The sequence below is a fragment of the Pectinophora gossypiella genome, chromosome 16, assembly GCF_024362695.1.
Source record: "Pectinophora gossypiella chromosome 16, ilPecGoss1.1, whole genome shotgun sequence".
NCBI classification, from domain to species: Eukaryota; Metazoa; Arthropoda; class Insecta; order Lepidoptera; family Gelechiidae; genus Pectinophora; species Pectinophora gossypiella.
The window spans coordinates 7,674,290-7,689,106 of record NC_065419.1 but is presented as its reverse complement, the minus strand read 5'-3'; the positions used below and the strand labels follow the sequence as shown (position 1 = coordinate 7,689,106).

At 38.9% G+C, this 14,817-nt stretch overlaps 2 protein-coding genes across 2 annotated transcripts; both read left to right on the top strand.

Moving 5' to 3' along the window:
• Nucleotides 1-1,545: 1,545 nt before the first annotated feature.
• Nucleotides 1,546-3,001, top strand: LOC126373935 (calphotin-like). Its single transcript, XM_050020293.1, has 2 exons — nt 1,546-1,724; nt 2,567-3,001. The coding sequence occupies exons 1-2, from the start codon at nt 1,662-1,664 to the stop codon at nt 2,972-2,974; spliced, it is 471 nt and encodes a 156-aa protein (XP_049876250.1). The 5' UTR covers nt 1,546-1,661; the 3' UTR covers nt 2,975-3,001.
• A 2,000-nt stretch (nt 3,002-5,001) lies between these two features.
• LOC126373722 (pupal cuticle protein G1A-like) lies at nt 5,002-6,294 on the top strand. The gene is made up of 2 exons (XM_050019958.1): nt 5,002-5,013; nt 5,677-6,294. Exons 1-2 carry the CDS (start codon nt 5,002-5,004, stop codon nt 6,292-6,294), a joined length of 630 nt encoding a protein of 209 aa, XP_049875915.1.
• Nucleotides 6,295-14,817: the final 8,523 nt, after the last annotated feature.

Here is a 14,817-nt window from a genome sequence, read left to right as displayed (position 1 = left end):
GGTCACAGCCCATCCCCTTATTCTGAACGGCCAACCTTCCGCACAGGACCTTCGAATCGGTCCTGGCGTCATTGACCCAACCGGTTATAATGATCGGCTTGGGAAGGGCATCCTCTCCCACCACACTCAGTGATGCTCCTTCCCAAGGCGCGATTGAGCCAATGACAGACTCCAGCCAATCCTTCGTCGCCCTATCCTGACAGGTCAGGCATAGCCATCCCTGCCTGGCAGAGCAGCCAGCAAACACCGGCCGGACCACATCATCGCTCTCCACATGTGGTATCCTATCAGCGATGGCCACCTGAACCTGATCCAACTGAGCCTCAGTCATGGGCCCTGCATTGTTGATTACACCAACTTTGTAGGACCCAGTGACCTCAGCATACGCCGGAGCAGGCTTGGTGACCTCTTCCTGACCTCTCGCTGCCTTCCGTTGCGGTTGGTCCAGCGGGGAGGTCTCGCTTGATCGGGGCCTCTTGTCCGTCCGCTGCTGAGACCCTGGGGTTTCCACCCCAGTTGAGGCTTTCTGCCTGAACTCCGGGAATTCAGCGAGCGGACGCACACATCTTTTGGCGGCCTCTGCCTTTGGTAGCCCAATTTTGAGCCACAAGGCATACCTCCGCTTCTCGGCCCCCGATCGGTGTTTTTTAGGGGGCAGTTTGGGCCCCATTGAGCCCTGGTCTGTCCGTGTATCGGTTTTGGATAAATCCTCCACCGATTCCATGGGCAGGTCCACCATGATGCTTTCCGGGTTCCCAGAGGGTTCCCGGGTAGCTGTGTGATCCTTGGCCTCAGATGGCCCGGGGATCACATCCGAAGAAGGGTCCATGGACACTTCTCCGGTTAAAATCTGGGTAAAACTACTCAGCAAATTATCGAACTCCATATAGTTCCCACGAGAAGCTAGGGAAGGGAAGGTCCACCCCTGCAGAGCCCCGCTTGCAGAGGTAAGGCGACTGACGACGACTCCGAGATCGCCTGGTATCGGAGCCCCTCCGTTTGAGACTGAGCACCCCCTCAGCCACGCACCCCTCGGCACGGTGCGGATGACACCTTGGGTTGGGGATTTTTGGGGTCGAGGTTTACTCCTCCAGGAATATTGGAAAGGGAAGTAAGAGGATAGGAGGTGGGAGGGGTAGTGGGATATGGGTGGGGTCACATTGTCATTGTCTCAGGGATAATGGCAATGCGCTCCCGTGCCCTCCTCCTTTACCCGGGCTTGGGACCGGCACTTTAGCCCGCCTTAACCCGTTTTACCGGGTTAAAACTGACCACCGTGGCGGAGTTTAATATAATTACATACATACATACACGTAACCGACATAAGTCCGACTCAGGCCGGATTGAACTCACAGCTGTCGTCAAGCCGGGACCGGGTAGTTTTCTCTTTACTTGTTGTTGACTTGTGGCTGCACTCCCATAAGGAAGAATACAGTTGTAATTTATGTGTGTAAGTGTGGTATGTGTATGACTTTTTACAAATATCGATTTAGACTTAACGTATCACCTAATAGAGTTCCATTCTATGCGTCACTAACGCATTCATTACTACAATTGTAGAGCTAAGAGGACAGACAGGGATACTATACGACCTTTTTCACAATATAGCAGATTTTGGGGGCATAATGCCAGACGTTAAATAGTATAAATGGCACTTGAGCATGCGTAACACATCATTCAGCCACAGACCACCTGAAAGACAGACCTCAAAAATGTACAAACAGGTAAGCGAACAATTAACATTTAAAATAGTTTTTTTGTGTCGAAGAAAATTTGAATTTGAATGCCCAACATGAGTTGCATCATAGTAACATTGTGTAGTTCAGTTTCAATAAAATTGTAATATTTCGACCTCGACCTATATTTTACTTAAATAGTCATAATTCTTCTTTTATCGTATGTGTTAAGAGGATTACCAACCTCAGCAACCCTGGTGTCAGGGTTATTATTGAGCCGCCAAAGGCCCCTGACATGGCTCATGTAACGACCACATACTTACATCAGTAAGTAGTAACGGATGGTCCCGACCATCCGCGTCACGTGCCTTCCGAAGCACGATCATCTTACTTTCGGACAATCAGGTGATCAGTCTGTAATATCCAAACCGAACTAGGGATCACTAGATCTTGATTAAATTCACGCCCGTAATCCCAAATGGAGTGGGCAGAGTCCCAAGTAATCAAAAGATAACTTGCAACCATACTGTTATACGATTTCGTAAAATAGATAGGTAGGTATGATGATCATTATGATGACAAAACATCAGCCTAACACCCATAACAATTGTCCATAATGTTAGAAAAGACACAATACGTAAATACCTCTGTTGGTAAACAAAAATTAAACATAATCCTTTTTTTTAGTTCACCGTATCCAATTTGGGGGTTGATTATGAAGGGTGACTGCGACTTGTCTTATTGAAACGTGGCTCTAGTCTGACCACGTACGAATATTACTTATGTTGTATTTTTATTTTGATGACTCAAGCTAATGAACTCTATGACGATTAAAGTTATAATTTACCCATACACGTAAATCACTTTCCTAATATAGTGTTTATTTTCAGCTCATCACACTCGCACTCATCGGATTCGCCTCGGCCAAGCCTCAATGGCCAGTGGCGTACTCAGCGGCCCTGAGTTCTCCCGTTGGCTACCCCGCATATGCTGCCTCCCTGGCGTACCCATCTTACTCTGCTCCAATCGGCTACAGCTCTTACACGACGAACACATATGCTGCCCTGCCGCAGGTTGCTGAGGTCGCCGCCCCCGTCGCTCCCATCGCCCCCGCTCAATTCGCCCGGTACATCTCCGTCCCCCAAGTAGCGCGTGTCGCCCCCGTGACGCCTGTGGCCCCCGTGGCCCCTGTCGCCCCCGTCGCCTACCAAGCCTACACCACATACCCGGCCGCCGCCCCCGTCGCCTACACCTACGACTATGACTATAATAACTATGGTCTCTGGAAGCGCAAGTGAAAATAAAAACATACATTTTTACATAATATATTTGTTATACGTTATTTCTAGTGTGACTGAATAAATAAATTGTCATTTTGAAATAAACACTTTTTATCATTACCTACTCCAGATTTCCAAGCAAGGGTGTTGTATAAAATGTTATTTATATTCACTCCAGGTATCATACAGGATGATTAATGAGTTTTTTATTAGGGAAGCCTTACCTCCCACTCAATCTACATTAACGATTTAAAGGGGATCAGACCCATCAAACCCAACCTTTTATTGATTTAAAAGTTTCCACTGAATGAGTCCTTTTCAAATCACAACCTTTCACAGCAATATAATAGAAACCGTTCCACAAATGTACTTATCAGTTATAGAAAACGGTTCTTTTGATACCAACTGCATACCTATTGTAGGTAGTAAAACTAAGAAGAGTTTATCAAACAACCAACTAAACAACTTGGACCAAAAATTGACTTCACAACTTATGAGAGTAAGCAACGTACACACAATATATGTACTTGGCCGTCAAAAGGCGACTGGTAACATACATACTTATATTAAAATAACTATATATATACTAATATAGTGACTATCGGCCCATCATAATCTAGTGACCAGGCAGCACTATAGCCTGCCAATACTTCAATATGCGGTTCACACTATCCATCTTGGAACAAATATCAGGAGTTGCTTCAAATAAAGAGAACATATCAAAGACGTGAGTTATTGTAGGTTTACCTTACATAGCATTAACTACTTGACCAGCCAAGTGTGCTGAGGGCTGTCACCCGGTACAAAGAGTCAGTAGGCGGACCCTCCCACTGCGATAACGATAAAAATAAAGGTATAAATATGATTTTATATATTTTATTATAATATTTTAAGTTTTTCTTTTCGTTCCTGATCGATCATGAGTGGAATGTATCATAAGCATCAGTATAGGTAGCTAAGTATAAGTACTGGATATAAGTGTCCTTAATCTCATCAATTATGCCTATTTGACAGGATACAAGAACGGGATGCCTACTCAGGTAACACAATCGAGGTTTCAAAATACCCGTTTCTTCGTATAAAATGACTATAAACTGCCTACAGTTTGTAATTTTGTGTTACAGAATGTTATGTAAAATACTATAATTTTCATTTTCTTTAACATCAATTATTCTTTCTTCTTTAATTATATTACTAAAAGGAAATAAAGGAAAAAATACGTCTTATGGTTTTATTGCTTATGATTTGTAAATGTTACTACAAGTATAAAAATAAAATCCCACTAACTTAGTTATTAAATATTACTCACTAAAATAAAACGTGTTAAGGGAATAAAACAAAAAAAAATATTAGTGTCAAAATGGCGAGATAAATTGCTTATTGTTGAAATTACATATTGTTAGATATATAGCATCATCCAGTACTATTTGGTAAGTACCTCAACTAAAAATCTAGTACCTTTCTCACTCAAAAGATATACACGTTAAACTTTGGTCCCGCCATCTTGACGTCAAGATGGACTAGACAAAACTGCGAACCGGAGCATGAAAATTGCATATACATAGGTACAAGTTTTCAGGGTTCAGTGGCAAAAATAGAAAACACAATCAACTGTTTTTTTTTTATTTCACACATGTCGTTTTCCATTAATGACAGTACCTAAGTATTTTTAGAAAAGATACTTAGTTCTTATTTTGTCCGTAAAATGACGATGCTCCTTTAACTTTTGATTTAAACATTATTTCTCATATGGAATACTAAGGCCAAACCAACAATAATAAACCGCAGGACCACTTCCTTATCAATAAATGATTAATCGCAACTAAAACTCATAAAAATAGGTTAAATGATCTAGTTTCAGAACATTATCCTTGAATTAATGGTGACATTTCTACTTTGAAAATAGGTATCGCACGACATCTTATTAATATGTGATTAATTCCGTTTTAGACGGGTCTGGTTTTCGAAACTAGTATAAATTGGGACTTGAAGATGAGGAGATCATCATTCAGTCCTCAGCCGCAGTCTGAAAGCCACCCATCAAAATGTTCAAGTTGGTACGTAGTATAAATATGATTATACAAAAGTCTTAATGTTAATAATAAGTAAATAATTTTTAATCTTCAAACGTGCAGAATAATGAACTCACATCCTATTCCCTATTCATCCCGGCAGACAACGGTGCTAATTCCTGCAGACGCCATCTAATTTTATTTTAAGTTATACTTGTCATTTTCTTATCCGTTGAAAAGGAAAGGGACGGGTAATCGACAGGCATAAAATTTATGGAATACCCGTAAATTTTAAGCAGAAATCTAAAACAACCGTCTAAAAATTTTACATCGGCCAATAACCCGACAGAGTTAAGTAGACAGCACGTCAAACGGATAACATACCACCGAGTTGCCTGTTTTATTCGCCCGGGTTATTCATTCGTTTCAAAATGAATTTGTTGACAATCACCCGTCCCTTTCCTTTTCGGCGGATAAGAAAATGACGGGTATAACTTAAAATTAGGAGGTGTCTGCAGCAATCGGGGCTAATATGCAATTTATGTTGTACCTATTATCAGTGTAATAATAATATAATATCAACAAGTACTTTCCAAACTTATCGAGGACATTTTATAATAATAAATAACGACGTGATACAGGATAAGAATGTACACAGTCCCATTAGATAGATAGTTTTTTTATGAGACCTTACTTTTTCACTTCCAGTTGTTGACCCTCGCCCTGATCGGCTTCGCCACCGCTAAGCCTAGCCCTAAACCATTCTCCGGCTACGCCTATCTACCTCCTGTGTCTCAACAACTCGCTCCAGTGGCCCAAGTCGCTCCAGTGGCCCAAGTCGCTCCAGTGGCCCAAGTCGCTCCAGTGGCCCAAGTCGCTCAAGTAGCCCCGGTCGCCCAAGTATCGCAAGTGGCTGTGACCCCCGTAGCTCGCGTCGCCCAAACTGTGCCAGTACAACAAGTTGCCCACTATGCTCCTGTAGCTCAGGTAGCTCAAGCTGCCCAGGTCGCTCAGGTAGCGCCAGTAGTAAAAACTTGGTCTACCCCTGTCGCGTCTGTACAGCATGTCGCCCCTGTAGCATCCGTGCAGCAAGTTGCCCCCGTTGCTTCTGTGGCACGCGTAGCTCCCGTAGCCTCTGTGGGCTACCCTGCGTATTCGACCTACAGTGTCGCTGCCCCTGCGTACTCGACCTACACTGCTGCCGCTCCTGCCTATTCGGCCTACACCGCCGCAGCACCTGCCTATGCCACCTACACAGCTGCTGCCGCCCCCGTCGCCTACACTTACGGAAACGGCCTCGACTTCGGTTTCTGGAAGAAGAAGTAAACAGCCAATATCGACTAAACACGACGTCGTATGACTTAGGCGCTTACTTACCTTTTCTTAAAATAAATATAGCAAAAGTTACTTAAAGTCCTAAGTATACAAATGCAATAAATTGTCAAAAGTACTGTTATTTTCATTATAACATCGAAAACCGCTTATCTACAATTTCCTTTGTCAGCTACAAATAATTCCCTTTGTATATCAATTAAAACTTTATTCAATGACGTTCAAATTAATCACATTGATGTCAAAAAGAGAATCAAATAACAAAACTGGAAAATATCAGCAAAGTTGTTAATTAATCCATTATTGATAAGTATCCCGGATGTCGAGGATAGCTGATACTTTGAAGACGTTAAACATCTTCATTTTCTAATAATGCTGCACAACTTTCTGAGAATACCCGTCTCGAGACAAACAAAAGTAAAAACAAATTCTTAAACGGTACCTTTTATAGTCGATTCTTAGCTAACTATATATTAATATATACTTCATATTTATTTTAACTTAAAAAGTGTTGTGATGAAGTAATCCACTAGTATTCATATTAAGTATATTATCGTTCCTTAAACCAACATAATGATTACAAAACCATTCTTAATCAGAAGTCTATTGCAGTATTTATTACTCTGTACGTACACTGTAATCTCAAGAGACGTAACGATTTTTTTTAAAACAATAATCTGAATTCGTAAACTTCGCCAAAGTAAGACGGATCGTCTTCAGCTGAACAAATAATTTATTCAACTTCAACGAAACAAAACTGTTTCGTAATTGTTGCGTCTCCGTGGACTGTTTTGTTTATTAGGAATCATAACTTGTAAGTAAAAATGTTAACAAAGTTAGCAGTAGCTTTGTGATACAAAGCCTCCTATTACCAGGCAGTTTCATAGTTATAAAATCAATTATTGGACGGCGCCTTTCGAGTGTGCGAGATGATTAATGAACTTTTTATAGGAGGGTCTGGGTTTGGCCACCCGCCAAATCTACATTGACATTAGCTATTTGAAGAGGCTCAATAACCCTCCAGTGTATTGGCTTGATCTAAATTTCCATTGAATGCGATCCAAATTAGGTCATTCACGCGTACCTTATTGACTGTATTTTATAAAGCCCATCTAAACAGTAACTGTATTGTATTTGCTCGTCGTTGTAATAAAACATAAAGTAACTCACAGAAAAAAATAAATTCACTGATGTGGCATTTCACTATAGTTCTTGTTAAAAAAATATCTGTTTCGTTTTGTGTAATATTATATGTGTTTGTTTCAGTCGAATTGGTTTTTACTGTAATGGCTGAATGTAAAAGTGTAAAAATAAATAATAACTTTCAGTCACGGCTAAACCCCTATAGATGTGGGCAGAACATCAAAGCAATCATCAATAAGACAACCCGCAGCCTCTCCTAACATTCATCGGACGACCAAGGTATCACGAAGTTAGAGAGATAGCATACATACATAAACAGCCTTATACGACCCACCGCTGGGCACAGGACCCAATACCGACCCCACCGACGTGGTCGACGATTTCCCTCATTCAGCGCTTATCGCTATCAACCCACTAGGGTCGATTAATTCTTTCAAATATTTTTCCTCCCAGACGCCGCCCTGAGCCGAGGTTCGCGCCCAACTGGGCACCCTCAGGCCTGTTGTCTTAAACGTTGTACCGGGTGAGAGCCTTCAGCGCTCCCCATTTGTCCAGCCAAGTAGTTAATGCCATCTGCGGCAAATCAATAAGTCACGTCAAAAAAAAGGGCACAGGACCCCTCTATCAACCGGAAGGAGCATGGAGCATACTCCACCACACTGCTCCACTGCTGGTTAGTGAGCGAAAAATAACTAATAATACTACGTGTGATACTCCAACTACCATGTATAAAAGAAATGCACCAAATATATGCATTGAATGAACAATTTCCCAAATGAAATAAAAGTACTGACTGGAAACAAGTACAAAATTAATATGAATATGCTTATGAATAAATATATAATTGGAATGAATATTTTAAATACAAATATAAGTAGTTAAATATAGTAATAAGTATGATAATTTTCCATAACAATTTAACAATAAGTATCTTCTTTTCAATCTACCAATTATTTTTTTATATATTTGTACGCCTGTTAATTTTTATGTGTTCTCGCAAATAATTTGATTTGGTTTGTGATAGTTTTACAATTCGAGCACAATCTCGTTAAATGGCAAGTGAAGATGTGGCCTAAGGTGATGTACGCTTACCTACTAAATGCCTATTCACTCAAGTTTTGAAGACGAGTGAATAGACAGGGAGAAATTAGTGGAACGAGGTTATGGTTAGGCTATGCAGTTGCAATTGGTTGGGACATGTTGAGTGAATGATTGAAAGTAGACTTACGAAAAAGATTTTTGATTCGGGTATAAGTGGTAGGATTAAAAGAGGAAGGCCTAGACGTACATACCGCGATGTTTTGAAGAAAGGTGAGGTCAAGAGTAATCTAAACCGGCGTGCGTGCATGAAGTCTCGAAGAATCGAATGAACTCTCCTCTTCTTTATAACGTTTTTCTTTTCTATTCCATTCTTCTTACATCTTCTTCTTTATAAAGTAGGTATTGTAGTACTGTCATGGTTTCCTTTCTTCCATAGTAATGTATGTATATATATACGTATTTATATATTATTATAATCATTATTTATTGTCTTCTATGTATTGTTTTTAATATAGTTTATCTAGTTATAAGTACTTATATTTTTCAACATTTTATTTTTTTATTTATTTTTTGCACTGTCTACCCCGCTACATTTTTCATTAAATTCATATCCTATACCTAAAGGTTGCCTGGAAGAGATTGCTACCTTAGCAATAAGGCCGCCTGTTGTACTACCAATTTAATTATAATACTATGGGGGTGGGTTATGTTATGGGCGATAGGCTGATCCCTTATCACCATAAGGTTCATCATATCCATCTTTGGACTTCGTATCAACAGTGGCTGCAAGTTGTCTTTGATTACTTGTGGCTATGCTCACCCCATTAGGGATTACGGGCGTGAATTTATGTATGTATGTAATTATAATACTAATGTATTTTTAATGTGATTCAAGTGCAATAAAGAGTTTTTGTATTGTATTGTATTTGTACTGTCAGGATCAGGATACTAGCTCCTTGGTATCTGCCTACCCCAACGACAAAGAAGCGCGATCTTATGTATGTATGCCCATCAATGTACACTGTGGGTGGACCTCTCCTCTCCCACCAGCTCCTCCAAACATCATGCCGGAACATGAGTTTCGTCGCTTGGCGGCCAGGCTTTGTCTTGAGAAAAAATGAATTAGTAACTTGCCACCATATCAGATCCTAAGTATTATGCCAAAAATATCTGCAAACTATCTTAATAATCTTCTGACAAATAGTAGTTCTCACTCTGACCGGAAACTGCAGGAGTGTGTCTATGTAACTGTTTACATACTTAGGTATGGTAGTGTGTCTGATGTTACCACGCACTTGTGATTGATTAATGGATAATGTATGATATATGAAGTACGCCCCAAAACCTTTCAGCTATTTTTCGGTATTTACCTAACGGATTAGCACAACTAGTAGTTGCGAAATAATAAATCGAGCAATAAAAACATTGTTGTACGAAGTCTGTCGGGAAAGACAAAAACCAAAGTCGGCTCTAGACGGAAAGAATTTCAATTAGTAGTAATGAAACTCCGACGGAGGTACGAGATTATGGAAACCACTTGTACGTTTTTTCTCCGGTAGAAAATTATGTTGAAGATTAGTATTCGGCGAGTGTTTCTCGAAGTAAGGCATGCAGCCGTGACTTTCCGATTGTGTTATCGAGCATCTCAGAGGACAAAAACTAAACGCACGAATGAATATAATTACTTGCCTACGTACCTACGCAAACATTAAGCACCATCTGATTGTAAAATTGGAAGAAAATATTCGTCACAACGGTGTTTCTGTCACTTCCCTCTCACGCACGCACGCACGCCCGCACGCACACACACACACACACACACACACGCACGCACGAACGCACGTAAGCACGCACACACACACACCATACACTATTACGTACTTATAAATAACATATTTAAAAAGAAAATTTTTGGTTATTAAGTTTTTGTTAAGTAATTGTATTTAAGTTATTTTTGTTATAGGTATCTTATTTGGCTTATTTGTGTACAACTTGCTTTTATGGAAGAGCGGACTCTCCTGACACAGGCACTACGCTTAAAAGGAGACTCCAATCACATTTATTACTGTAAATAGTTTCTAACCAATAAAGTATTTTGTGTTGTATTTGTACTTCAAAGAAAAGCAGACCAGAGCGATGATGTTTTATGGTTATCCACTCAGATTTATGCACAACTCTGAAACATCACCTAAAGTTTATTAATATTCAAAACAAAGGAAATGAAACATTTAAGCCTGTTTATCGCTTTAAACATGGCTTAAGACAGGCAGGTTTGCAGACAGGTAAGCTTTCAGACAGAGTATTGAGGCACGGCGCACATTAAAAGACAACCTTACTAAGTTTTCGGTTTGTAGCCTCTAAGATGTTGAAGTACCTAATGATGAACGGATTTAACAAAAATAATTCATTAAATCTTCTTTTTATTGACAGGGGTCTATGATGGCTAGCACGTAAATACGTAATATAAATAAATACTAAAATGTACGATAAGTGTACAGTCATGAGCAATAAATATCATGTACCCACTTTAGAACCCTGTCGCACTATCATATTTGACATATAATCTGACTTTGGGTTTAATTTGTCAAAAAATGTGACATGGTTTCGAAGTGTATACATTATAAGTATCTAGCACCGATCTTTGACGTGGCATACTCAACATTTATTGTCATAACTGAGTTTGCTTTATGTTAATGCAAAGTAAGCACAGTATAAATATGGAGTGTGCCAACAACTACTCGATGGCTGATCTCGTCCGCATGACGTGGGGCACCATACAAATGGAGTAAGTATTCTCTCGTGTGGGTTGAGAGGAGAATTACTTACATTAGTAGGTAGTAACCGGGACCAACGGTTTAACGTGCCTTCCGAAGCACGGATCATCTAACTTTTGGACAATCCGGTGATTATTAGCCCGTACTCATACTCATTTATTCTTTTTTTTTTAAATTTCACATGTTAAATGTTTATTACTTATAAATATCAAAGACTCATAGTTAATATAATACATACTCATATTAGTGATGTCAACATATTATAATAATATGTAACATAATGTCCTAACCAAACTAAGGATCTCAAAGTAATTTTTGTGATATTTCTCCACCGGGATTCGAACCCGGGACCTCCGGATCGTGAGCCTAACGCTCAACCACTGGACCACGGAGGCTGTTAATGGAGTAACATAATGTCACGTCCCCATTTGCCGCGCCCAGATTTATCTCCCTAATGCCATGGAAATTGATGACAACAGCATTCATCATAATCTCGACTCCTAACTCCAATTGTACATTTACCTACTAATCTCGCTCAAAACAAACACGAATATAATTCCATTCAGTGTAATTAATTCCTATCCTTACCACTTTGAAATTTATCTTCCCTCGCATTTCAAATTAACATAATTTCGCAATTAAAATCTTCACAATATCACAACTTCTTTCTTGAAGTTTGTCTTTCTTTACCCTCATTAGCATTATGAGCAATATAAATATTTTCCAGTCTTTATTGAAAACCTCGTCGAGATTATGTTGGAAGTACAAAAACTTGGCCAACTTTTGGGTCTTTAATGAAACGATGTTTTAATCTCGCGCCCCTGGCTTGTTAAAGAAAAGGTGATGGGCCTCAACAAAATTAGTCTTTTATGGACACTTGTAAGAATTTATTACCAAACTGTACTGTGATAATGGTTCTTTTGGTATTTTTATTATGTACACGGCGATAAAGCTACATAAGTCTTAATTACTTCCGTTTTGAGGATGAGATAAACCAACATAAAAATGTACACTTAACACGAAGAAGGAAAGTATTTTATAAATATAAAAGTTTTCTATACTTATAATAAATCTGTAGAGAGGTCAATTCTGTACATTAAATATTTTTTCAAAATAACTATCAGGGGGTGATAAGTGGTCGATACTGAAGCCAAAAATGCAATCAGTAAAATTTTTGTCTGTCTGTCTGTCTGTCTGTCTGTCTGTCTGTCTGTATGTTCCTTATAGAAACAAAAACTACTGGACGGATTTTAATGAAACTTGGTACAATTATTCTTCACACTCCTGGACAGGTTATAGTATACTTTTCATCACGCTACAATCAATAGGAGCAGAGTAGTGAAGGGAAATTCTTTTGTATGAAAAATCTAAACCACTCAAGTTAGAGAGAAGAATTTGGCATGCAGGTACCTTAGATATCGTAGAGGTGCACTAAGAAAGGAATTCCCGAAATTCCTACGGGAACGGGAATTAGCGGGAAAATCCTTTTGTATGAAAAATCTAAACCACTCAAGTTAGACGTTTGAAATTTGGCATGCAGGTACCTTAGATACCGTAGAGGTGCACTAAGAAAGGAATTCCCGAAATTCCCACGGGAATGGGAATTAGCGGGAAAATTCTTTTGTATGAAAAATCTAAACCACTCAAGTTAGACGTTTGAAATTTGGCATGCAGGTACCTTAGGTACCGTAGAGATGCATTAAGAAAGAAATTCCCGAAATTCCCACGAGAACGGGAATTAGCGGGAAAATCCTTTTGTATGAAAAATCTAAACCATTCAAGTTAGATGTTTGAAATTTGTCATGCAGGTACCTTAGATACCGTAGAGGTGCACTAAGAAAGGAATTCTCGAAATTCCCACGGGAACGGGAATTAGCGGGAAAATCCTTTTGTATGAAAAATCTAAACCACTCAAGTTAGACGTTTGAAATTTGGCATGCAGGTACTTTAGTAAACTTAAAGCTTAGTTGCAACAGGATATTACAAAATTCCCACGGGAACGGTAGTTAGCGGGAAAAAACATTTGTATGAAAAAATCAAATCTAAATAAAACGAGAAACTGACTGACTCAGTGACTGACATATTAACGCATAGCCTGAACGGCTAAACGTAGGCATTTGAAATTTGGAAGGGACATAGCTTAGGTACCGTAGAGGTGCACTAAGAAAGGAATTTGTTATAGATTTACAGAAATAAAACCCTTTTTATTTTTATTTTTTATTTTAATTCCCGGAATTCCCACGGGAACGGAAATTAGCGGGAAAATCTTTTTGTATGAAAAATCTAAACCGCTTAAGTTAGACGCTTGAAATTTGGCATGCAGGTACCTTAGTTAACTTAAAGCTTAGTTGCAACAGGATATTGCAAAATTCCCACGGAAACGGGAGTTAGTGGGAAAAAAACATTTGTATGAAAAAATCGAAACCGCGTAAGATAGATGTTTTCAATTCAATTCAATTAAATTATTTATTGCATTCCATGTAGTGGGGTGTTACATAGGCATAGGAACTAAAACATGGACCCTGTAGGGCACAGCAACGTTGAAGGGAAGAGAGGAAGTGTGTATTAAAATTAAAACTCAATGAACAATCAATTAAAAAAAAATCAATTCAATCAATTGATTCAATCTTGCATGCATGCATACCTTAGTAAATATAAAGTTTATTTTTGGCTGTATTTTGGAAAATGGGAGTTATTGGGAAAAAAATTGTACTTATGAAAAAATCTAAACTGCATAAGTATGCACTCCCACACACACAAAGATCTCTCTCTTATATAACACGCCACGCGGACGGAGTCGCGGGCAAAAGCTAGTATTTAATAAAAGTTTTGGCGATACGGCTCGCCATCTATCTCGTTGGTGTAACAGAAAGCTCGATAAAGCATGAGTAATTTCATCCATGAACCTGATGATGATGATGTTGTAATCAATAGATGTGGGTGTTGGCAACCCAACAAATTTACTTTTTTATAATATTTTAATATGGTAATTCTGTCTCTCTCTCTGCTACGAACCATTGGAACAACGACATTGTGCTCCTCAATTTAATTATAATAAATTATTCATTAACAGTAACAATCAGTGCGTGTTATTAAAGTAGTGCATTAGTGGACCCACAACAGTGCGACAATCTAATAATATACAAGTTCGGTGCACCTAGTACCGTACAGTGGGTATAATAGTAATTCATCGTGAATGTGCTACACCGATTAGGAATATAATCGTGAAGAAGTTTTGTTGAAGTACCATTAACCTGCTTATAATAAAGGAAAATTGGGTCGTGTACTAAATTATGAAATTTTGATTACTAAATAAAGACAGATAGATCTAACTAACGAAAAACATTTTCTTTTTTCTATTTAACTTATTTATGAATTTTAATCAAGAAAAACGTAATCCGCCATTTTTTCACGTTTTTTTATCACGTATTTCATACAAATTCCATAATAATTTCGTGTTTTGACGTTTAGTAAAAAGTAACTGATTTGACTAGTTGGTAACTAGCCTATTATATAATATCCATTGTTCAATATACTGATCATTCAAGTATAGTGTAGG

Excerpts from the sequence above, each read along its gene's own strand:
- LOC126373935 (XM_050020293.1), top strand. The coding sequence starts at position 1,662 with ATGCGTAACACATCATTCAGCCACAGACCACCTGAAAGACAGACCTCA. Across the intron at positions 1,725-2,566 it reads CCTCAAAAATGTACAAACAG|CTCATCACACTCGCACTCAT; the intron begins GTAAGCGAACAA and ends GTTTATTTTCAG.